At 41.6% G+C, this 17,038-nt stretch overlaps 1 protein-coding gene across 5 annotated transcripts in view; it reads left to right on the top strand.

Moving 5' to 3' along the window:
• The first annotated feature begins 15,652 nt into the window (after positions 1–15,652).
• Positions 15,653–17,038, top strand: part of SLC35F4 (solute carrier family 35 member F4) — a 308,265-nt gene continuing 306,879 nt past the window's right edge. For 2 of the 5 annotated variants that reach the window (XM_030811188.1, XM_030811181.1), the window contains exon 1: positions 16,763–16,975. Coding sequence is in view for 3 of the 5 variants with exons in the window: in XM_012504334.2 (XP_012359788.2) it covers positions 15,932–16,034 (103 nt within the window). In the remaining 2 variants the exon portion in view is untranslated. Of the gene's footprint in view, positions 16,035–16,085; positions 16,197–16,762; positions 16,976–17,038 lie in introns of those variants that run through there. The other 3 variants (XM_012504334.2, XM_003267843.3, XM_030811173.1) reach the window with 3 other exon arrangements.

Genomic DNA, 17,038 nt, shown 5'->3' with positions numbered 1-17,038 from the left:
ATTAAGGGGAAGGGAAATAATATTTGTTTAACAGTCACTCTATTGGGCTTGTTTTCTTTATTTAATCATTACAAAAACCCTTTCTGATAAATGTTATTATGCCCATTTTAAAAAATAGAGCCCATACTTTAGAGAAGTTAATTATCTTAATCATTTACATATAAGAGGCACAACAGATATTTCAACTATATTGACACCATGCCCCTTATTATATACATATGTGAAATACTTCATTTATTTAAAATATGTATGTTGCTTCCGACTTTTGTTTCACAACAAAATCCTGGTAGAGGGAAGTACTGGAAGGAGGCATCCATACAAGGAGTAGGAGGCACCCTCATGATCTTAAAGTTCCAGAGAAAATCAACTCATAATAGATAAGTTTAGAGGTGTGCAAAAGGCACCTTAAGTACAAATTGTTTCTAGGGTCAGAATCTGAAAGTATAATGAGTTGACCCTACAGCTAATCAATGGCATTAGTATGTTTAAGGGAAAAATGTGTGAGTTTGACGTGGAGGAGGCAGTCAGCATGGGCTCTACACAGATCAGAGTAGAGAGGGCATTTGTTCACAGTGTCAGGGATATCATGAGAATAATTCCATTAAATTTTGTAGCATTCAATTTTCTTTGCTTTGAATCTAGGTTTAGCAAACAAACAAATCTCTGATTATATTTTGACTTCCTATGTAAGTCTGTGCCAATTTGTGCATTCTGTGTCAACCATGTCTCCCTTTATGAATGAATCCTTTAGCAATCCAACTTATTCATCAATGTATTGTGAGTTTGTTTAATGTGAATTCCTCTTCAAGGAGTCTGCTCTGCTCTTGGTGTACGAACAAATACAAGTTTTTAGACCTGCAAAGTTGAGAATCAAAATCTGAAACACAGAGAAACACCAAGGTAATACCACTCAATGAGATCTCCAGACAATTTGCCCAGTGTCCTCCTGGATACATTCTGAGCACAGCTACAAACTTCAACACTTTAAATGATGTTTTATTGTTTTATTTAATGTAGAAAAATTAGTGTCATTGCCCAAATGTTGTATCTTCAGGGAAACTTTGTTTTAAAAGTGCTAGACATCAATGTCTAGATTTAAAATATAATGGGGTACTTTGTTATCAATGTACCTCCAAATCAAGAGAAATATTAACTTCAATCTGGGATCAAGAATTCCTGGTAGAAGCACTGCCAGGTAACTCTCCAGATGAGGCTGAGAATTTTCCTGTGATAGGGATTTTACTTCTTCTTGAGGTGGTAAATTCTTCCTTTACACAGCCAGGGGACCACTGGAATATGCCCCTTAAGTTGAGGAGAAGCCCTCAGTCCTTATTTCACCCATATATCATATCCAGTTTTCATATGATAATACTATTTTACATTTATTGAATTCTTACTACATGCAAACAAATGCAAATTGCTTTAAGTACACCATCTCATTTTATCCTCATGGTAGTTCTAGGAAGTAAGTTGTGTTTTTGTTCCCATTTTAAAAATAAGGAAACTGTAGAAACTGTGAAGCCCTGAAAATATTTCAAAAGATCTACTGTCCTTCCTTCTTTCCTTCCTTCCTTCCTTCCTCCCTTCCTTCCTCCCTTCCTTCCTTCCTTCCTTTCCTTCCTTCCTTCCTTCCTTCCTTCCTTCCTTCCTTCCTTCCTCCCTCCCTCCCTCCCTCCCTCCCTCCCTCCCTCCCTCCCTCCTTTCCTTTCCTTTCCTTCCCCCTCTCCTTCCTTCCTTCCTTCCTCCCTTCCTTCCTTTTTTCCCTCCATTCTTTCCTCCTTCCTTCCTTCTTTAATCCCTCCCCGCCTCACTCCTTCTCTCCCTCCCTCCTTTCCTCCCTTCCTTCCCCACTTACTCTGTGCTAAATATAGAGTTTTATAATGGGGATATAAAGCAAAATACAGACTTAATCCTGACTTTATAAAGCTTACTCTCCAGTAGGAAGATAGACCTGTGAACAATCCTTGCAACAGAGCACCACAGGTACTGTGAGAGAAGTAGGTACCAGACACAACAGGACACAAAGGAAGGTGATTCCCATGTCTGCAGGGAACTCATTAAAGGTTTTAATGAAGGATGTGCTTGAATTGAGATTTGAAAAACATTCTCCTGGCAGGGAAATATGGTGGTGTTGAAAGGGATCAGGGTAATGTGACTCTTCCAGGCAAAAGGAGCAGCAAAGTCAAGAGATGAGAAACAACCAGGAGTAGCTGGTCAGCTTGGCTGAAGCATATGGTTGGACAGATCAAAGTCGACATCCTCAGACTGAGGTGGAGGTAAGAGCAGGGAACCTTATTGTGTTTGTGGCAATTGTTGAGGGACTCCTAGGGCTCAGGCTTGATGGTTTAGACCCTGGGAAGAGCCAGGCCTGGGGCAGAAGGATTAATAATCCTGTTCAGCTCCAGGGTAAGGAATGAGTCTTATTATGACCCCCAAGAGCAGTGTATTTAGCGACAAAGGCAGGATAGAACCTATGTTTTCTGACTTCCTACTGTTGCGTAATGGTATAAGATCCTTAAACTCAAAATACTTTCTTGAAAAGTGCAATGCCAAGTACCTTGCAAAACTCCTTGGAACATAAGATTTGGCAGTTCCTACTTTAGAGTTTTTCCCGCACTAAAATTCTGATCATGTTTTAAGGGCATAAAATGTTGAGGCCGCAGTTGCCCATATGTTCCTCTTTAGAAGTGGATCATTACTTGTTTTCTGAGGAAAATTTTGGCCCTGCCTGGATGGAGATGGCAGAGATGGTATGTCCTTCAATATGAGCCCGAGTGCTGGTTTGTCAATATTCATAAGACAACATCAAAAAAATACCTTTATACTTGTTGTTTCTTAAAGAAGGTAAATAGATCTTCCTTGAAGGAGTGACGTAGAACATTTGGCTCCAAGGTCTTGTCTTTGATAACCAGTATTAATGAATTAATCAACTAATTTTGGAAATATCTATGAAGTGCCTACTCTGTGCCTGGCACTATACTAGACATTGGGAATACAATAGTGAACAACAACAATAAAAAACAATGGGGTTGTCCTTGTGGTATTTACAGTCTAGAGAGGGAAACAGACAAATAAGGACTTTCTTGATGAAGCAGCTTCTTGGTTGAGATGTGAAGGAAAAGTCCCAGACAAGGCAGGGGACAAAGAGTTGAGGGAGAGAGTGTTCCAGATAGAGGGAACAGCATGTATAAAAATCCAGAGGTGAGAAAGCCCATAGCTTTTTCAGAGATCTCAAAAGAGTTCATTCAGGAAGTTAGAATGAGGGGAGTAGTCACAGAGTTGAGGTTGGAGATGTAGACTGGGACCAAAGTCTGCAGTCAATGATTAGGGGTGTGGGATTCACGCTAAGAGCCCTGTTGAACCATTTAGTTGTTTAAAGCAGAAGTTTGTTATTGAGGAAGCAGGTTGGCTATGGTTAGAAAAACAAATTAGAATAGGAAAAGATCAGATAGAAAGCTGTGTGGTAATCCAGGCTAAAAGAAGGGTCATACCAGCCTACAGAATGGGAGAAAATATTTGCAAACTATGCATCCAACAAAGTTCTAATATCAAGAATCTATAAGGAACTTAACAGGCAAAAAGCAAACAGTCCCATTAAAAATGGGCAAAGGACATGAACAGACATTTCTCAAAAGAAGACATATATGCAGCCAACAAGTATATGAAAAAATGCTCAATATCACTAATCATTAGAAAAATGCAAATCCAAAACCACAATGAGATACCATCTCACATCAGTCAGAATTGTTATTAAAAAGTCAAAAAATGGCTGGGCATGGTGCCTTATGCCTGTAATCCCAGCACTTTGGGAGGCTGAGTCAGGAGGATCACCTGAGGTCAGGAGTTCAAGACCAGCCTGGCCAACATGGTGAAACCCCATCTCTGCTAAAAATACGAAAATTAGCCAGGTATGGTGGCATAAGCCTCTAATCCCATCTACTTGGGAGGCTGAGAGAGAAGAATCGCTTGAACCCAGGAGGCAGAGGTTGCAGTGAGCCGAGATCTGCCACTGCACTCCAGCCTGGGTAACAGAGCAAGACTCCATGTCAAAAAACAAAAAGTAAAAGAATAACATGCTGGCAAGGTTGTGGAGAAAATGGAACACTTATATATTACTGGTGGGAATGTAAATTAGTTAAGCCTCTGTTGAAAGCAGTTTGGCAATTTCGCAAAGAACTTAAAATGGAACTACCATTTGACCAAGCAATCCCATTACTGGGTATACACCCAAGAGAATATAAATTGTTCTATCATAAAGAACATGCTCGTGTATGTTCATTGCAACAATATTCACAATAGCAGACATGGAATAAACCTAGATGGCAATCAGTGGTAGACTGGATAATAAAAATGTGGTACATATGTATCATGGAATGCCACAGAGTCATCAAAAAGAACAAGATTATGTCTTTTGCAACAACATGGATGGAGGCTATTACCCTAAGTCAATTAACACAGGAACCTAAAACCAAATACTGCATGTTCTTACTTATAAATGGGAGCTAAATACTGAATGTACATGGATACAAAGAAGAGAACAATAGACAATGGAACCTGCTTGAGAGTGGAGGGTGCGAGGAGAGTAAGGATTGAAAAACTACGTATCAGGTACTAGGCTCATGACCTGGGTAACAAAATTATCTGTACCGTGAACCCATGTGACACGCAGTTTACCCACGTAACAAACCTGCACATGTACCCACTGAACCAAAAATTCAAGTTGGAAAGAAGAAAAAAAAAAGATGGGTCACCTGACCTTGGGTAGCAGAGCTGAAAAAGGAGAGAAAAAGACCTATCGGAAACTATCTACAGGATTTGCCACTACTTACCAGTCCCTCATTAGGGATGATCGTTTACAGAGATTTCCCTGAAGGATAGGTAGCCCACTAGTCTTTAAACCTGGGTTTTAGATTAGTTAAGAATAAGGGGGCCCTGATCTGAAGTGCATATACTTTGTATATATCCAACGTTGCTGCTGTGTTTAATTGTAAATTGAAGTTTTAGATGAAAGTTTATGAAAATTTAAGAATTTTTCTTCACTTATTAAGCAAAAACATGCATTTCTGAATCCATTCTCAAGATTATAACTTGAACATAACCAACTTCTTCAATCTTAAGCTCAATAGTAATGTTTTTGTTTTTATAGAAGAAGTAACTTATTTTCACCTAGTCATTCTGTAATTTTTATATGGCAGAATCTTTGAGTATTTGGTTGCAAATAGACATTCTAAAAATATAAATGTGGTTATATTGGGTTAGTCTTTTTCTGAGTCACAGAAATAACTCCCTCGCGCTCTCATTTTTTTCAACAGCCAGGTTTTGTATTATATACAAGAAATATGAACTTAAAAGATTTATTCGTGTCCCTAAGAAACTAGAAATATAGCAGAGATGGAAGGCAATCAGATCTTCACTCTGTAGCGTGATAAATGCCCCCACAAAGGGTAAGCACAAAGGGTAAGTTAGAATGCCGTAACTTTACAGGTTTCCCTTTTCATCTTGGTTGTGGGAACAGCCCTGCTATGTGAAACTTACTGCATTGCTTTGTTCTATGTCTGATTGTACCAACATTATGCAGACCCAGCATGTGTGGGTGTCTGACTCCTTCCTCCCCATTTTGAAGTCAAAAGGTTTGGAATTATATGTCATGCAAAAGGCTGCAGTTTCTATTCAGACCAAATCTCATTGTTGCAGGTAACCTTTTAATGCCAGATTTTGCTTAATGAAGTTACTTCCACATTGCTTCTGTTAACCCATGTTTGGAAGATTGCTTTGCTAATCTAGAATCCAGGAATTCTATCAAAAGACACATTTTGCAGAAAGGACATTCTCATCAAGTCTCTGATCAATCTGCTTAACAACATTGGCATCGATTTACATTAGTTGGATGTAGTAGAATCCAAGAATGGCCACAATTGTTTGCAGCAATCTCACCACGATGCAGAATCCATTTCTCTACCCAATCAATCTGAGTTAACCTCCAACTTACTTTGGCCAACAGAATATGAAAGAAGTAAGTTCTGAGTCTAGGCCTCAAGAGGCTTTGCATTCTTAACTCTTACTCTTGGAATTTTGCTGCTGTCATGCTGGACTGAACTGCTGGGTCATGAGATATGTGGCCCAGTTATCCCAATCTCCCATCCACTAGACATGGGAAAGAGCCTATCCTATTCAGTCCGCAGCTGATCTACCTGCTGACCACAAATGCATAAGCAAGCCCACCCAGGATCAACCAAGCCTGGCCAGATTAGTAGAACCATGCAGGTGACTAATAGTTTATGAGAAGTAATAAATGGTTGTTATTTTAAGCCACTAAGGATTGGAGTTGTTTGGTATGCAGTAAAAGCTAGACAATAACACTACTATTTTGACATTACTGCAATGGTAGTAAGTCCTAGTGAATTTCAGAGCAGAGTAGGATGAAGAAAGGAAGGAAATTAGAGAAAAAGAAAGAAGATAGCATGTGCTCATCACCTTTGCATGAGCAGCTGATGATTTCTTTACCTGAACCAATGAAGAAACAAGTGAACAAGTCTCCCGAATATTTCAGTAGGAGATTACACATAAAGAGGAGATTCAAATCTCTGAATTAATTATAATTCACAAAAGATTTGTCAAATTGAGCCCATGTTATTAATGGCAGTGAATGTTAACAATGTCAAGTCCATAATAAGAAAATATATACAATTCCATCCATTTACTCTTATCTAAAGACACCATGAAATTATTTATTTATTTATTTATTTATTCCACTGCCTCTTCCAAAAGATGAGGAGTAACAGTTGACAGACTGGATAAGTAATCAGTTACTGATTACACCAGAAACATAACTCACACAGACTTTGGAAAATAGACATCGTCTTGGATTTAAATTTAACAGAACCCTTGATGGGCATTCCTTCTGTCTGACAAGCCCAGGGCTCAGCCACAGGAAGATAGAAAGAAGTAGAAGAAAAGAAGCATACGGTCTGATTTGGAAAGGTGGTGGGGAGGGATGGCAACATGAGTAGATTTGATTTGATTGCACATAAGGAGCAGTTAGAAAACCACATAGCAGAAAGTGGCATTGCACAGGGTCAGGGGAAAGATGATCCACTGAGAGTGAGAAGGGCTGCCAGAGACTCATTGAGGGGCCTCTGAACCATCTGTTTAGCCCTCTAGCCTCAGTTTCCTTCTTTGTAAACTTTGCACTGGGCAAGTTATTACATTTCTGGTCCTGAGACAAGTCAACCTATCTTGAATGTTTGTGCCTTGCTCATACTTTGAGAAAGTGACCCTAGGCTTCTGATGAAAACTTTTGTTTGTTACAATGATTTCTTCAACCTTTAATGTGTTTTGATTGCCTGAGATGTGACAGGTACTCTGAGAAGCACTGGTCATACCAGGGTGAACAAAATGCAGTCACTGCCTTTGAGGAACTCAAGTATGCAGTGTTGAGAAGATTACACAGCAGGGAAAGAGTTATTATGGAGCAAATACCTGGCTTCTCCAGGAAGGAGGATGGGGTTAGCAGAGAAGCCTTCCCAGAGAAGAAAATCCTTTTGAAACAGCTGAGGGAGGAGTAGTAGTAGTCAGACGAAGATGCATTTGTAGGGACTGTCCAAGCATGGATGTTCTTATCACTTGGCTCTGCTGCACAGAAGCAAGTAATACTGATGTCCAAATAACTGTGTATTTAGAGCACTTTATTAGCCTAAGAATGTAAACATTTTAGGGCTACTTTGAGATTTTACAAAACCTTTTATGTACTCGTTGTCATAGAGCCCTGTTTTATTATTTATGAGAACATGGAAAGACAGAAGAATTAGAGACCTTTAGTCAGGCTTTATCACATTCCATGGAAAGGAGATAATTGCAATTACTAAAAAGATGGATGTGCAGGCAGGTGGCACACTCCAGCACATTGCACATAAAACAAGCCATGCTGGAGAATAAAGATCTGGGAAAGGGTTTCAGGGTTTGTCGTGTGTGTGTGTGTGTTTGTATTCGTTTTAATATTAGTAAATTATATTTCAGAACACTTGGAAAATGGAAGATTACTTATAATTTCACTCCTCTTACCACTATTTTTTGAATTTTGAATGTCTTAACTATTTTCCCCCTGCATTAAAAAATATGTAATTGTAGTAGACGTCCATATGCTATCTAGAATTCTGATTTTTTTCACCACTTAAGATTAGAACATAGGATTTTTCTCATCACTTTGTAGTCTTCACAGCAATAGCCATAATTTTAATATCTAAAGTGTATTCTACCCAATTTACTAAACCATTTTCCTATTTTTGGGACATATGAGTTGATTACATTATTTTATTATTACCAGTGATGCTATGATAATACCTGGGTGGCATAGGAATATAGAACTAGTAGAGACTTTAAATGTTACTTGAGGCTCTTTTCCCCCTTGGTATTCAGAATAGGACTTTGTTTTTTTCACAGCACAACTGGAGAGGTACCAGCAAGATAGACTATAATGCAATTGACCCTTCGTGGGATAATGCTATGGGGTAGCCCGGGTGACATACGAAGTTCTGTTATACATTTATGGATAACAGGGGAGGATCAAACCCATAATTTCCACAATGGAAATATTTAACTTGAGGTTTATACAGCCCATATCACTGAAACAGACAATGGAAACTGTGGCTGCAACTACTGTTATAGCTGCTGATATCCATTGCAGACATGGCCCAGGATTTCTCCACTTGGCTTCCCATTCAAAATTTGGAATAGGTGCTGTGATTGGTGGAGCAGGGATATGTGCCAGTGACCAAGTGGGGAGACTGGGAAAATTGGCATCTTAACCTGAGCTCTTCAGAAAAGAGAGCCTGAGGCAGAGGCAGGGGTTTATGTACTAGTGTATACATATGAGGGCATGTGACTGAGCTGACCGTAGTTTAGCATGAAGACTGAGCAGTCTGACTAATTGCACAAACTTGTGGGCAAGAGGCTGCATAAGTGACAGCTTCTCAGGGAAGTCCATTCAGAATGGAATGGAGAATTTATACCCTAGCTCCTGTTTCCCATGGTCACAGGTTTGCCCAGTGTTACAGCTGTCCCCTGCACTTTCAGGTTGTACGTGCTTGAGCCAAGCAAATGCACTTTCATGTCTCAGCACCAACAAGGAAATGCTGGTGCAGGAGTTTAGAGGTGCCCAGCATTGGCATGAGGTGAGGTGCTATCAGGCTGTGTCTAGGTGAATCAATGACAATCCATACAGGGTGGTCACTGCAAAGGTGAGACAAAAGAAAATGAATTGGAGCATAAAAGTTATTTGGTGCAATCTTTTTAGCTTCTCTCTTGAAAGGTATGCTCTTTCTGTTAGGAGCCTCCTCTAGCACCAGCTGGGTACTAGAAAAAAAAAAAAAAAGGATGAATGTCCACTTTGGTACCTCTGTATTATTTCAGGGCATTTAAAAAGCAAGTTCTACTGATGGGAATCACAGACACTGAAAAGAATGATGAAATAAAACCTTGTGAATATATTTCCTGCAGATTAATAGTTCTTGAAATTAAAGACAAAGTCATTTCTGAAATTGCTTTTGGCAATAGTAGTCATTCAAGATGTGGATGTATTGAACATGTATTCTGGAGTCTCTATTTTATGGATGCATTCTAACAAGTTTTAAATTTTGTGTTCTCTCTGATTTTCTGTGCCACTCATAATATTTCTTTCCAACAATTTGTTTTGTCTTCTGTATGATTTATTGATGAATTGCTTCAAGAACTAGTGATCTTAGATATATATAGCATGTCTTTGGAAAACAAAGGACAAAGAGGATAGAATTTGAAAATTACTAAATGTAGTGTTTATAGAAGGAATTAAAACTCTTCAATTACAGTTTTTAGTAACTTTACTTTGTATGTATCAGAGTCATCCTGAATGCTGATGGTCATGGGGCCAGAGGGAAAAAGAGAAAACCCTTGAGTGTCTAGTGTTAGCTCTGACTGAGATGATAATTGTTTTTTTGTTCACAACCAGAATTAGTCACATAGCCCCACTACAACCACAAGGGGGCAGGAAGTGCAGTCCTGTGGTATGCCTAAAATGGGGGAGAACCATGACTATTTGGCAAACAGTAACAATGACTACCACAGCAGAGTTGGCATTTTTAGCAGCTAATGTTACAGAAAGCTTGTGTGACAAATAATATGCAGCAGGTTTGAGGCTGTGGTGTGCATGGCATTTTTAGACGTTTAAATTACAGAAAGGCTTATTTGTAAAATGAATATGTAGCAGGTTTGAATGTATAACCACCAACACAGCTGTTCAAAAGGGTTTTAAAAAACTTTATTTGCTTTAAATTACTGTAAATCTTACTCTGAGTCCTTATTCCTCATAAAAATAGTGGGAAATGCAATCTCAGTCTTGTTGGGGCTCCCCTGCTGCAGAGTTATGCAGTCAGGGGAGATCTTTGGCTTAGCTCAGCATCAGGGAGGTCTGATCTTCAGTCCACTGGGCACTGCTGAAATGTGCAATAGTCAAGCCCACATGTGATCCCTCTGGGGCTGGGGACTCTGCTGCTTCTGGACAAGCTGGGAGGCACCAGAATATCTGCTGAAGCTGGGAAGCCTAGCGGCTAATGGGCCTGCCTCCCATGGGGCATCACACTGTGATCCCTGGGAGGTTGCTCCACTTCACCACGCAGGACCTGAGTGTCTTCCACACCTGGGGATTAACAGCCTTGGTCCCTTTTCCGGTATGAAGTAAACTCTTCCTGTGCTCATGCTTCCTTAAAGGACAAGAAGAACTGCTGATCTTGAGCAGCTTCTCTTTCTGCAAAGCACTGAACTTCTGAAGCCACTTATTCCATTGGCACACAAGGTCTGCCTCAAGTGATCATTGCCCATGGTTGAAAGAATTAAAGGAGACCTGTAAAAGCAATTGCCACAGTGAAGTTCCGAGAGTGTGAATGAAGAGTGAAAGTGTAAATCAACTTCAGTAAAAAAACAATGGACAGAGCAGGGGCGGGGCTAGGAGAAGAAAATTAATATTTATTGTGTACCCACGATGTGCCAGGCCTTCATAAAATATTTTAATATGTGATCTCACTTAACCATCACAGCAACACTGTGAAGTAGAGAGTACGAGCCCATTTTACAGAGGAGGAAACTGAAGCTCAAAGGGTTCTATGTCTGCATAAAAATAGTACTGATAGCTAATATATATGATGCTTACTATATGTCAGTCACAGTTATACGAACTTTATGAATATAAACTCATTTACTTCTCATGATAGTTCCACGATATAGGTACAATAGGTGTATATTTCTATTTTAGAAATGAGAAAATTGAGTTATAGAGATTTCAAAAGATTTACCCAAGGTCACACAGCTGGAAAATGATGAGGTCAAAAATGACTCCTGACAGTCTGCTCCAAAGTCCATGCTTTAAACCACTGTGCTATACTGCCACGTACAGTATAATGCTGTAGGGAGAGGGAGAAAAAGAAAGACAGAGACAGAAACATACAGAGAGATAGACAGACACACACAGACTCAGAGAGACCAAGACAAAAAAACAGACAGACCAAGAGAGAGGGAGACACAGGGAGAGACAGAGACAGAGAGAGGCGCGTGCGCACACACACACACACACACACACACACACAGAGATCATAGACAAATTCTAAAATTTGAATATATATGTTGAAATTACCTAAGACTTTCTCCAAAGAGGTTCAGTGCCTTTCCAAAGAGTTGAGCCTCAAAATTAGTCCGGGGATGCAGCCTGGCACCTGAGGTCAATGAAGAGTGGACTCTGCCCTGTCTTCTCATAGACACCCAGCTCCTTTGAGCTGAAAGGTAAATTAGCAATGTCTGCCATTGCCTACGATTGAAACAGAAAGGCTGTGTCAGCATTCCAAATGGGGTGGCTGATGACTTGGCAGTTAAATACTCAAAACAACTTCCCTGAAAATGGAATATTAAGAGCATGCTTTTTCTTTCTCAGGTGCCGTTTCTTATCACCTGATTGGCTAGAAGCCAGATGCTTTTAAACACTAACGCTGTTTAAATTTCTTGGGGTCAACTCTTTGTAAACAGTGCTGGTGTTTGTACAAAGTAACATTGGCCCTTGACTATAAAAGCTTAAATATTCTTGGCTTTCCAAGCAGCCAAGTTACTTTTAGCCCAAGGAGATAGGTAAACTATATTGATTTCCCAGAGGGGAAAAAAGATCATTTCCCCTTCTTTCAGCATCTTTCAGTAGTAACTTCAAATAGGCGAATAGAAAGATTAGGTGTCTTGTTCCTGCCATAAGAAGAGGACTAAAGCCCAGATTTTCTGATCCCTATCTGTTAATTAAAGTACAGAAGACTAGATTCCATGGATTTTATTTTACTAACCCTTCCAAAGTGTATAGACTGATGTGGTATTTTCAGACTGCTTATCTCTGAATAAAATTTCTACCCAGTGATCACATTTAGTTTTAATGTTATGACTTGGTATAGCTATTCTAGCATCAGACACAAGGACTGTAAGTGATCATCCCATGAACTACTTTACAAATGATTTGGCTTTAAAAAAAAAAAACCACAACAACGTGAATAACTAATTGTATACTCAATTAGTATAAATAGCTAATCCGATTTGATCAGACGATCAAAATACATATGGCTCATATATCAAAACTCATCTGGGATCACAGATAGATACCCTCTGCTTGATGCATTAAAAAATTCCTGAAAAGCGCACACAAAACAAATTTTGTTTTATAACAAATCGAATTATAATTTATAACTACTAGGGAAATTGGCTATGTGAAGGGCTATAATGATAAACTATTTTATGAATCAGATAACCACCTTCAATCTTCATTTATTATGTCTTTTCTTTATTCTTTCAGAATAGGTTTGAGGCATACATTGCAACTCATAGTTTGTAAATTTGAATATTTGGGTTTGTGAAAACTGGTAGACTAAACATGCAAACATAAAAATGCTTTAAAAATTATCCTTCCTTCCGCCGGGCGCGGTGGCTCACGCCTGTAGTCCCAGCACTTTGGGAGGCTGAGGTGGGTGAATCACCTGAGGTCAAGAGTTCGAGACCAGTCTGGCCAACATGGTGAAACCCCATCTCTACTAAAAATACAAAAAAATTAGCTGGGTGTGGTGTCGGGTGCCTGTAATCCTAGCTACTCGGGAGGCTGAGGCATGAGAATCGCTTGAACCCGGGAGGCGGAGGTTTCAATGAGCCAAGATCGCACCATTGCCCTCCAGACGAGGTGACAGAGTGAGACTTTGTCTCAAAAAAAAAAAACAAAACTATCCTTTCTTCAAAATAATTTCTGTAAATTGTTAATAATGTCTAAAATGACTATTGAAAGATTAAAACATCTTTTATCATATATGCCAAAGAGTGTTCATGACTAGCAGAAATTTACTTTTGACTGTTTATCAATTTATAATTGTAGGATTTCAGTTCCTTCCATTAAAAGAAAAGTGTGTCCTAGATTATAGCACTTGCTGGCATTTACTATTTTGGTCATCCTATTACAGATGATTATAGAGAGATTTGTAAGTGCTTTGCTATTTTAAAATTTATTTCCAGGTCAGTCTGAACATTTTTACTTTTTCAAAAGAAAACATAGACTCTTGTGGGTATGTTTACATTGTAGTACTTAAATTTATTCTGAATTTACTGTTTATATGAATGATCAGATCCAGTTAAATACATTTTTGTCTACTTCTATGGAGATTTATGAAAATAAAGCAAAAGTAGGAAGAAGGCAATGACTTACACAGTAATTGTTATTTATAATTTAAGTACATTAATTATGGCAAGATAAGTTACAAGCAATGGGAAAAACCACTTGTTTTTAAAGTCTATGCATATATGTGTGTGTATGTGTATATATATATATATATATATTCCTGTTACATTAGAAGATTTTTGCTTGAATTGTTTCCTAATTTCTCTTTTACTGATACATATATTAATGTGCTGTGGATTATGATGGCTATTATCAAAATATATAATATATGTAATATGGGAAAATTTATCGTTTATAGAAACTTCAAACAAAAGTGACATTTAAAATTACATGTGATGAACACATTTTACCATGTGCAATACATGCATTTGATATAATTTTGCCACTGAAATAATAAAACTAACAAAAGTGTGCTGAATATTATTTCACGTGGAGGGTGTAAAGGCATAACGCTTTCATTTTTGCTTTAAATGGCTAGCTCTCCATCACTGCACTAGTGTTGGTTTTTCCTTTTAGTTCCTTTTGACCTTTTAGCTCTTTCCACCCTTCCATCTTTCCTAGCCTAGAAAACAGGTGTAAGAGGAAATTGGTTTCTTTATGAACTCTTCTTCCAGCCACAATAATCTCAGATTGACTCCACTCTCAAGATCCCGTGCTAAGCTTTGTGTTTGGATGAAAACCCAAAACATATTGTAAAATTTAATATTGCGTTTTCATATGCTTAAACCTAATTTACCTTTTAGAAAAAAAGTTTGCGTATTTCTTCCTTCTTAAGGGCCCACACACAATGTGGAAAATGCTTGGAGGCAGGATGGTGTGATAGGTTCTCTGGAGGTTTCTGAGAGGGGCATTGAAGTCGACTTATGTTTCTCTTTTTTTTCTTCTCCCTAAGCTTTAGTAATATGAAACCTGGCAGGGATGTCTTAAGCCAGCTCTGCACGGAAGGTGGACCTAAATGGCCTCTAAGCTGATGAGCTGACCCTCCTCTCCATTAACCCTCCACCTCCACCTTTTCATTTCTGAGATGAAACTTTGAAAATTATTATTATTATTATTATTATTATTATTATTTGCAGGAAGCTGTGTCTGCAGACTATGAACAGAGGAATAGTCTCCACTGCTCACTGACCCTAACTCATTGGGTCTCTGGCTAAAGCAGAAGAGCCAGACACCTGAGGGGAGGGTGTTTGCTCTGAACACACAGCTTCAAGGATGTTCTGCTCAAATTGAAAGGCTCTAGACTGTAGCTAAGACTTTCACTCGCCCAGATATTTACAGTTTGAAGGACTTCCCTCCTGATATTTTTGGCAATAAAGGAGAAAATCATTTCTCCTCAGAGCATTTGAAATTGGAAAAATAAACGTGCTGTGTGCAGCTGAATCTTCTAAGCCTTTGACATTTTTCAGTGGCAGGATGGAGGGTCCGTATGGACAGTCAGACTTGAGGGCTTGAACACTTACAGTCCTTGCATCTGCAAAACCTGGATAATCACTCCATATACAACCTGCCAGGAACTAATTTTCTTGTCATTTCATAAAAAAAGATTCCCAGTCTTCTAGACAAGTTGCAAGGAATGAGTAACGCCGGGGAATGCTTGCATATCAGCAGACCAGAGGTGGTGTAGACGCCAAGCGTGGACCGAGTCCCGGGGCGCCCCAGAAGTGTCTTCTCCCTGAGCGACAGTTAATTCCTCGCATTAACAGCTATGAGTCCCTCTTGGGCTTCTCCCACCCCAACACCCTTCTCTGAGCCCCTGGCCACCGTCGCCTTCTCTTCTCCTCCCGCGCCCCCCTGACCAAACATCCCTTTCATCAGGTGGGGTTGGGGTGTCTACTCTTCGAGAAGGAGCGCGCAAGGGTTAATGATGAAAGCTGGCGACCAGGTGGGGCGCCCACACCCGCCCCCGGCCACGGTGGGCGTCGGAGGTGAGGGGGCGCTATTCGGGCAGCAGTGCTCCGGGTGGCGCGCGGGAGAGCTGCCAGGCTGACGGAGAGGCCGGCCCGAGTGGGGGCCGCTCCGCCGCCGCCGCCGCCGCCGCCGCCGCCGCCGCCGCTGTGATGCGGAGCCGGTGCTGCGCCGAGCGGTGGAGTCAGAGCCCGGGCGCGGGAGCACGAGCTGCAACATCAGCACCAGCGGCGCCGGCACCTGCATCAGCTCCTGAGCCCCGCGCTGCGCTCTCCGCCCCGCCGCACTCGGGGCCGTCGCCCCGCGCTCTCTATGGATGTCAAAGCGGCCCCCAACGGGGTGGCCACTATCGAGGACCGGATCCTGCGGATCACCGGCTACTATGGCTATTACCCAGGTTACTCCAGCCAGAAAAGTAAGACGCCGCGGGGCTGCCCTGCGCGAGGCGGGGAAGGGAGGTGGGCGCGCAGGGGTGCCGCGGGGATGCGGACGGGCGGGCGCGCGGTACGGACACCTGCAGCCCGGCGGGCGCTGTCAACACCGCCTTCCTGGCGGCGGGGACCCCTCGGGGAGAAAAGTATGTCCGCTGTCCTCGGTGCTGAACCGTGAGAGGGCAAGGGGCCCGGCTGGTTGCGCCCGGGAGTTTGGAAACAGTCGTAGCCTTGGGGGGAGGTGCGGAGGGGACCTGGTGAGCACTCCTGACCGCCGTCGGCCGGCTCACCCTGGTGGATTTACGCCTAGAGGAGGCTAACATGGCTGTTCACTTAGCGGCAAGTCAGCTCTAGGGGCTACATGCCCCGAAAGCCCCTACTGTGTGCGGGGCGCTGGGGACGCAGGCTGGGGAGGGTCGGGGGAGGGGCTGGCGGGGGAGGCCGACCCAGACGTGGGTCCCGGCGCTGGTGGGGTCAGCTCGTTCACTCCGGGCTGTTGAGACGCTGCCAGCGCGGGAGTTACTCCCGTTACAATATCTTTAGGAGGTTCTTCACCCTGGGCAGAGAAAAGAACCTGCTCAGGTCTCCGAGCCCCAGAGCTTGGAGCCAGAGACCGGTGCAAAAGACTGGAGGCGTGGAGGGTGGGGGTCTGAGGAGGGGAGGCGACAGGGCCCCCCCCCCACCCCCCGCCGCACGTCGCGGCCACCGCTTTCTTCCAGCTAAGCGAGGTCATGCGGCGTGGATGCTTTCACGTTTCTGGACCAGTTTTATTGGGAGGGCGATGAGGTGTGCTCTGCTCGCAGTCCCCCTTCCCCAGTACACAGACCCACTAGCTATATTTGCTGGGATTAGTTCTACTGGCGACTGAAGTGCAGCTCATTTTTCTTCGAATCGGAGGAGTAGCTGCGGTTTAGTTTCTATGCAGGTGGGCTTTCGCTTTTTTCTTTATCAATGCATTTCTGTCGCAATAGATGGAGCTTAATTGATG

Source organism: Nomascus leucogenys, chromosome 1a (genome assembly GCF_006542625.1).
Source record: "Nomascus leucogenys isolate Asia chromosome 1a, Asia_NLE_v1, whole genome shotgun sequence".
NCBI lineage: Eukaryota > Metazoa > Chordata > Mammalia > Primates > Hylobatidae > Nomascus > Nomascus leucogenys.
Note: the sequence above shows the minus strand (reverse complement) of the source record. Positions and strands in the feature narration are given on the sequence as shown.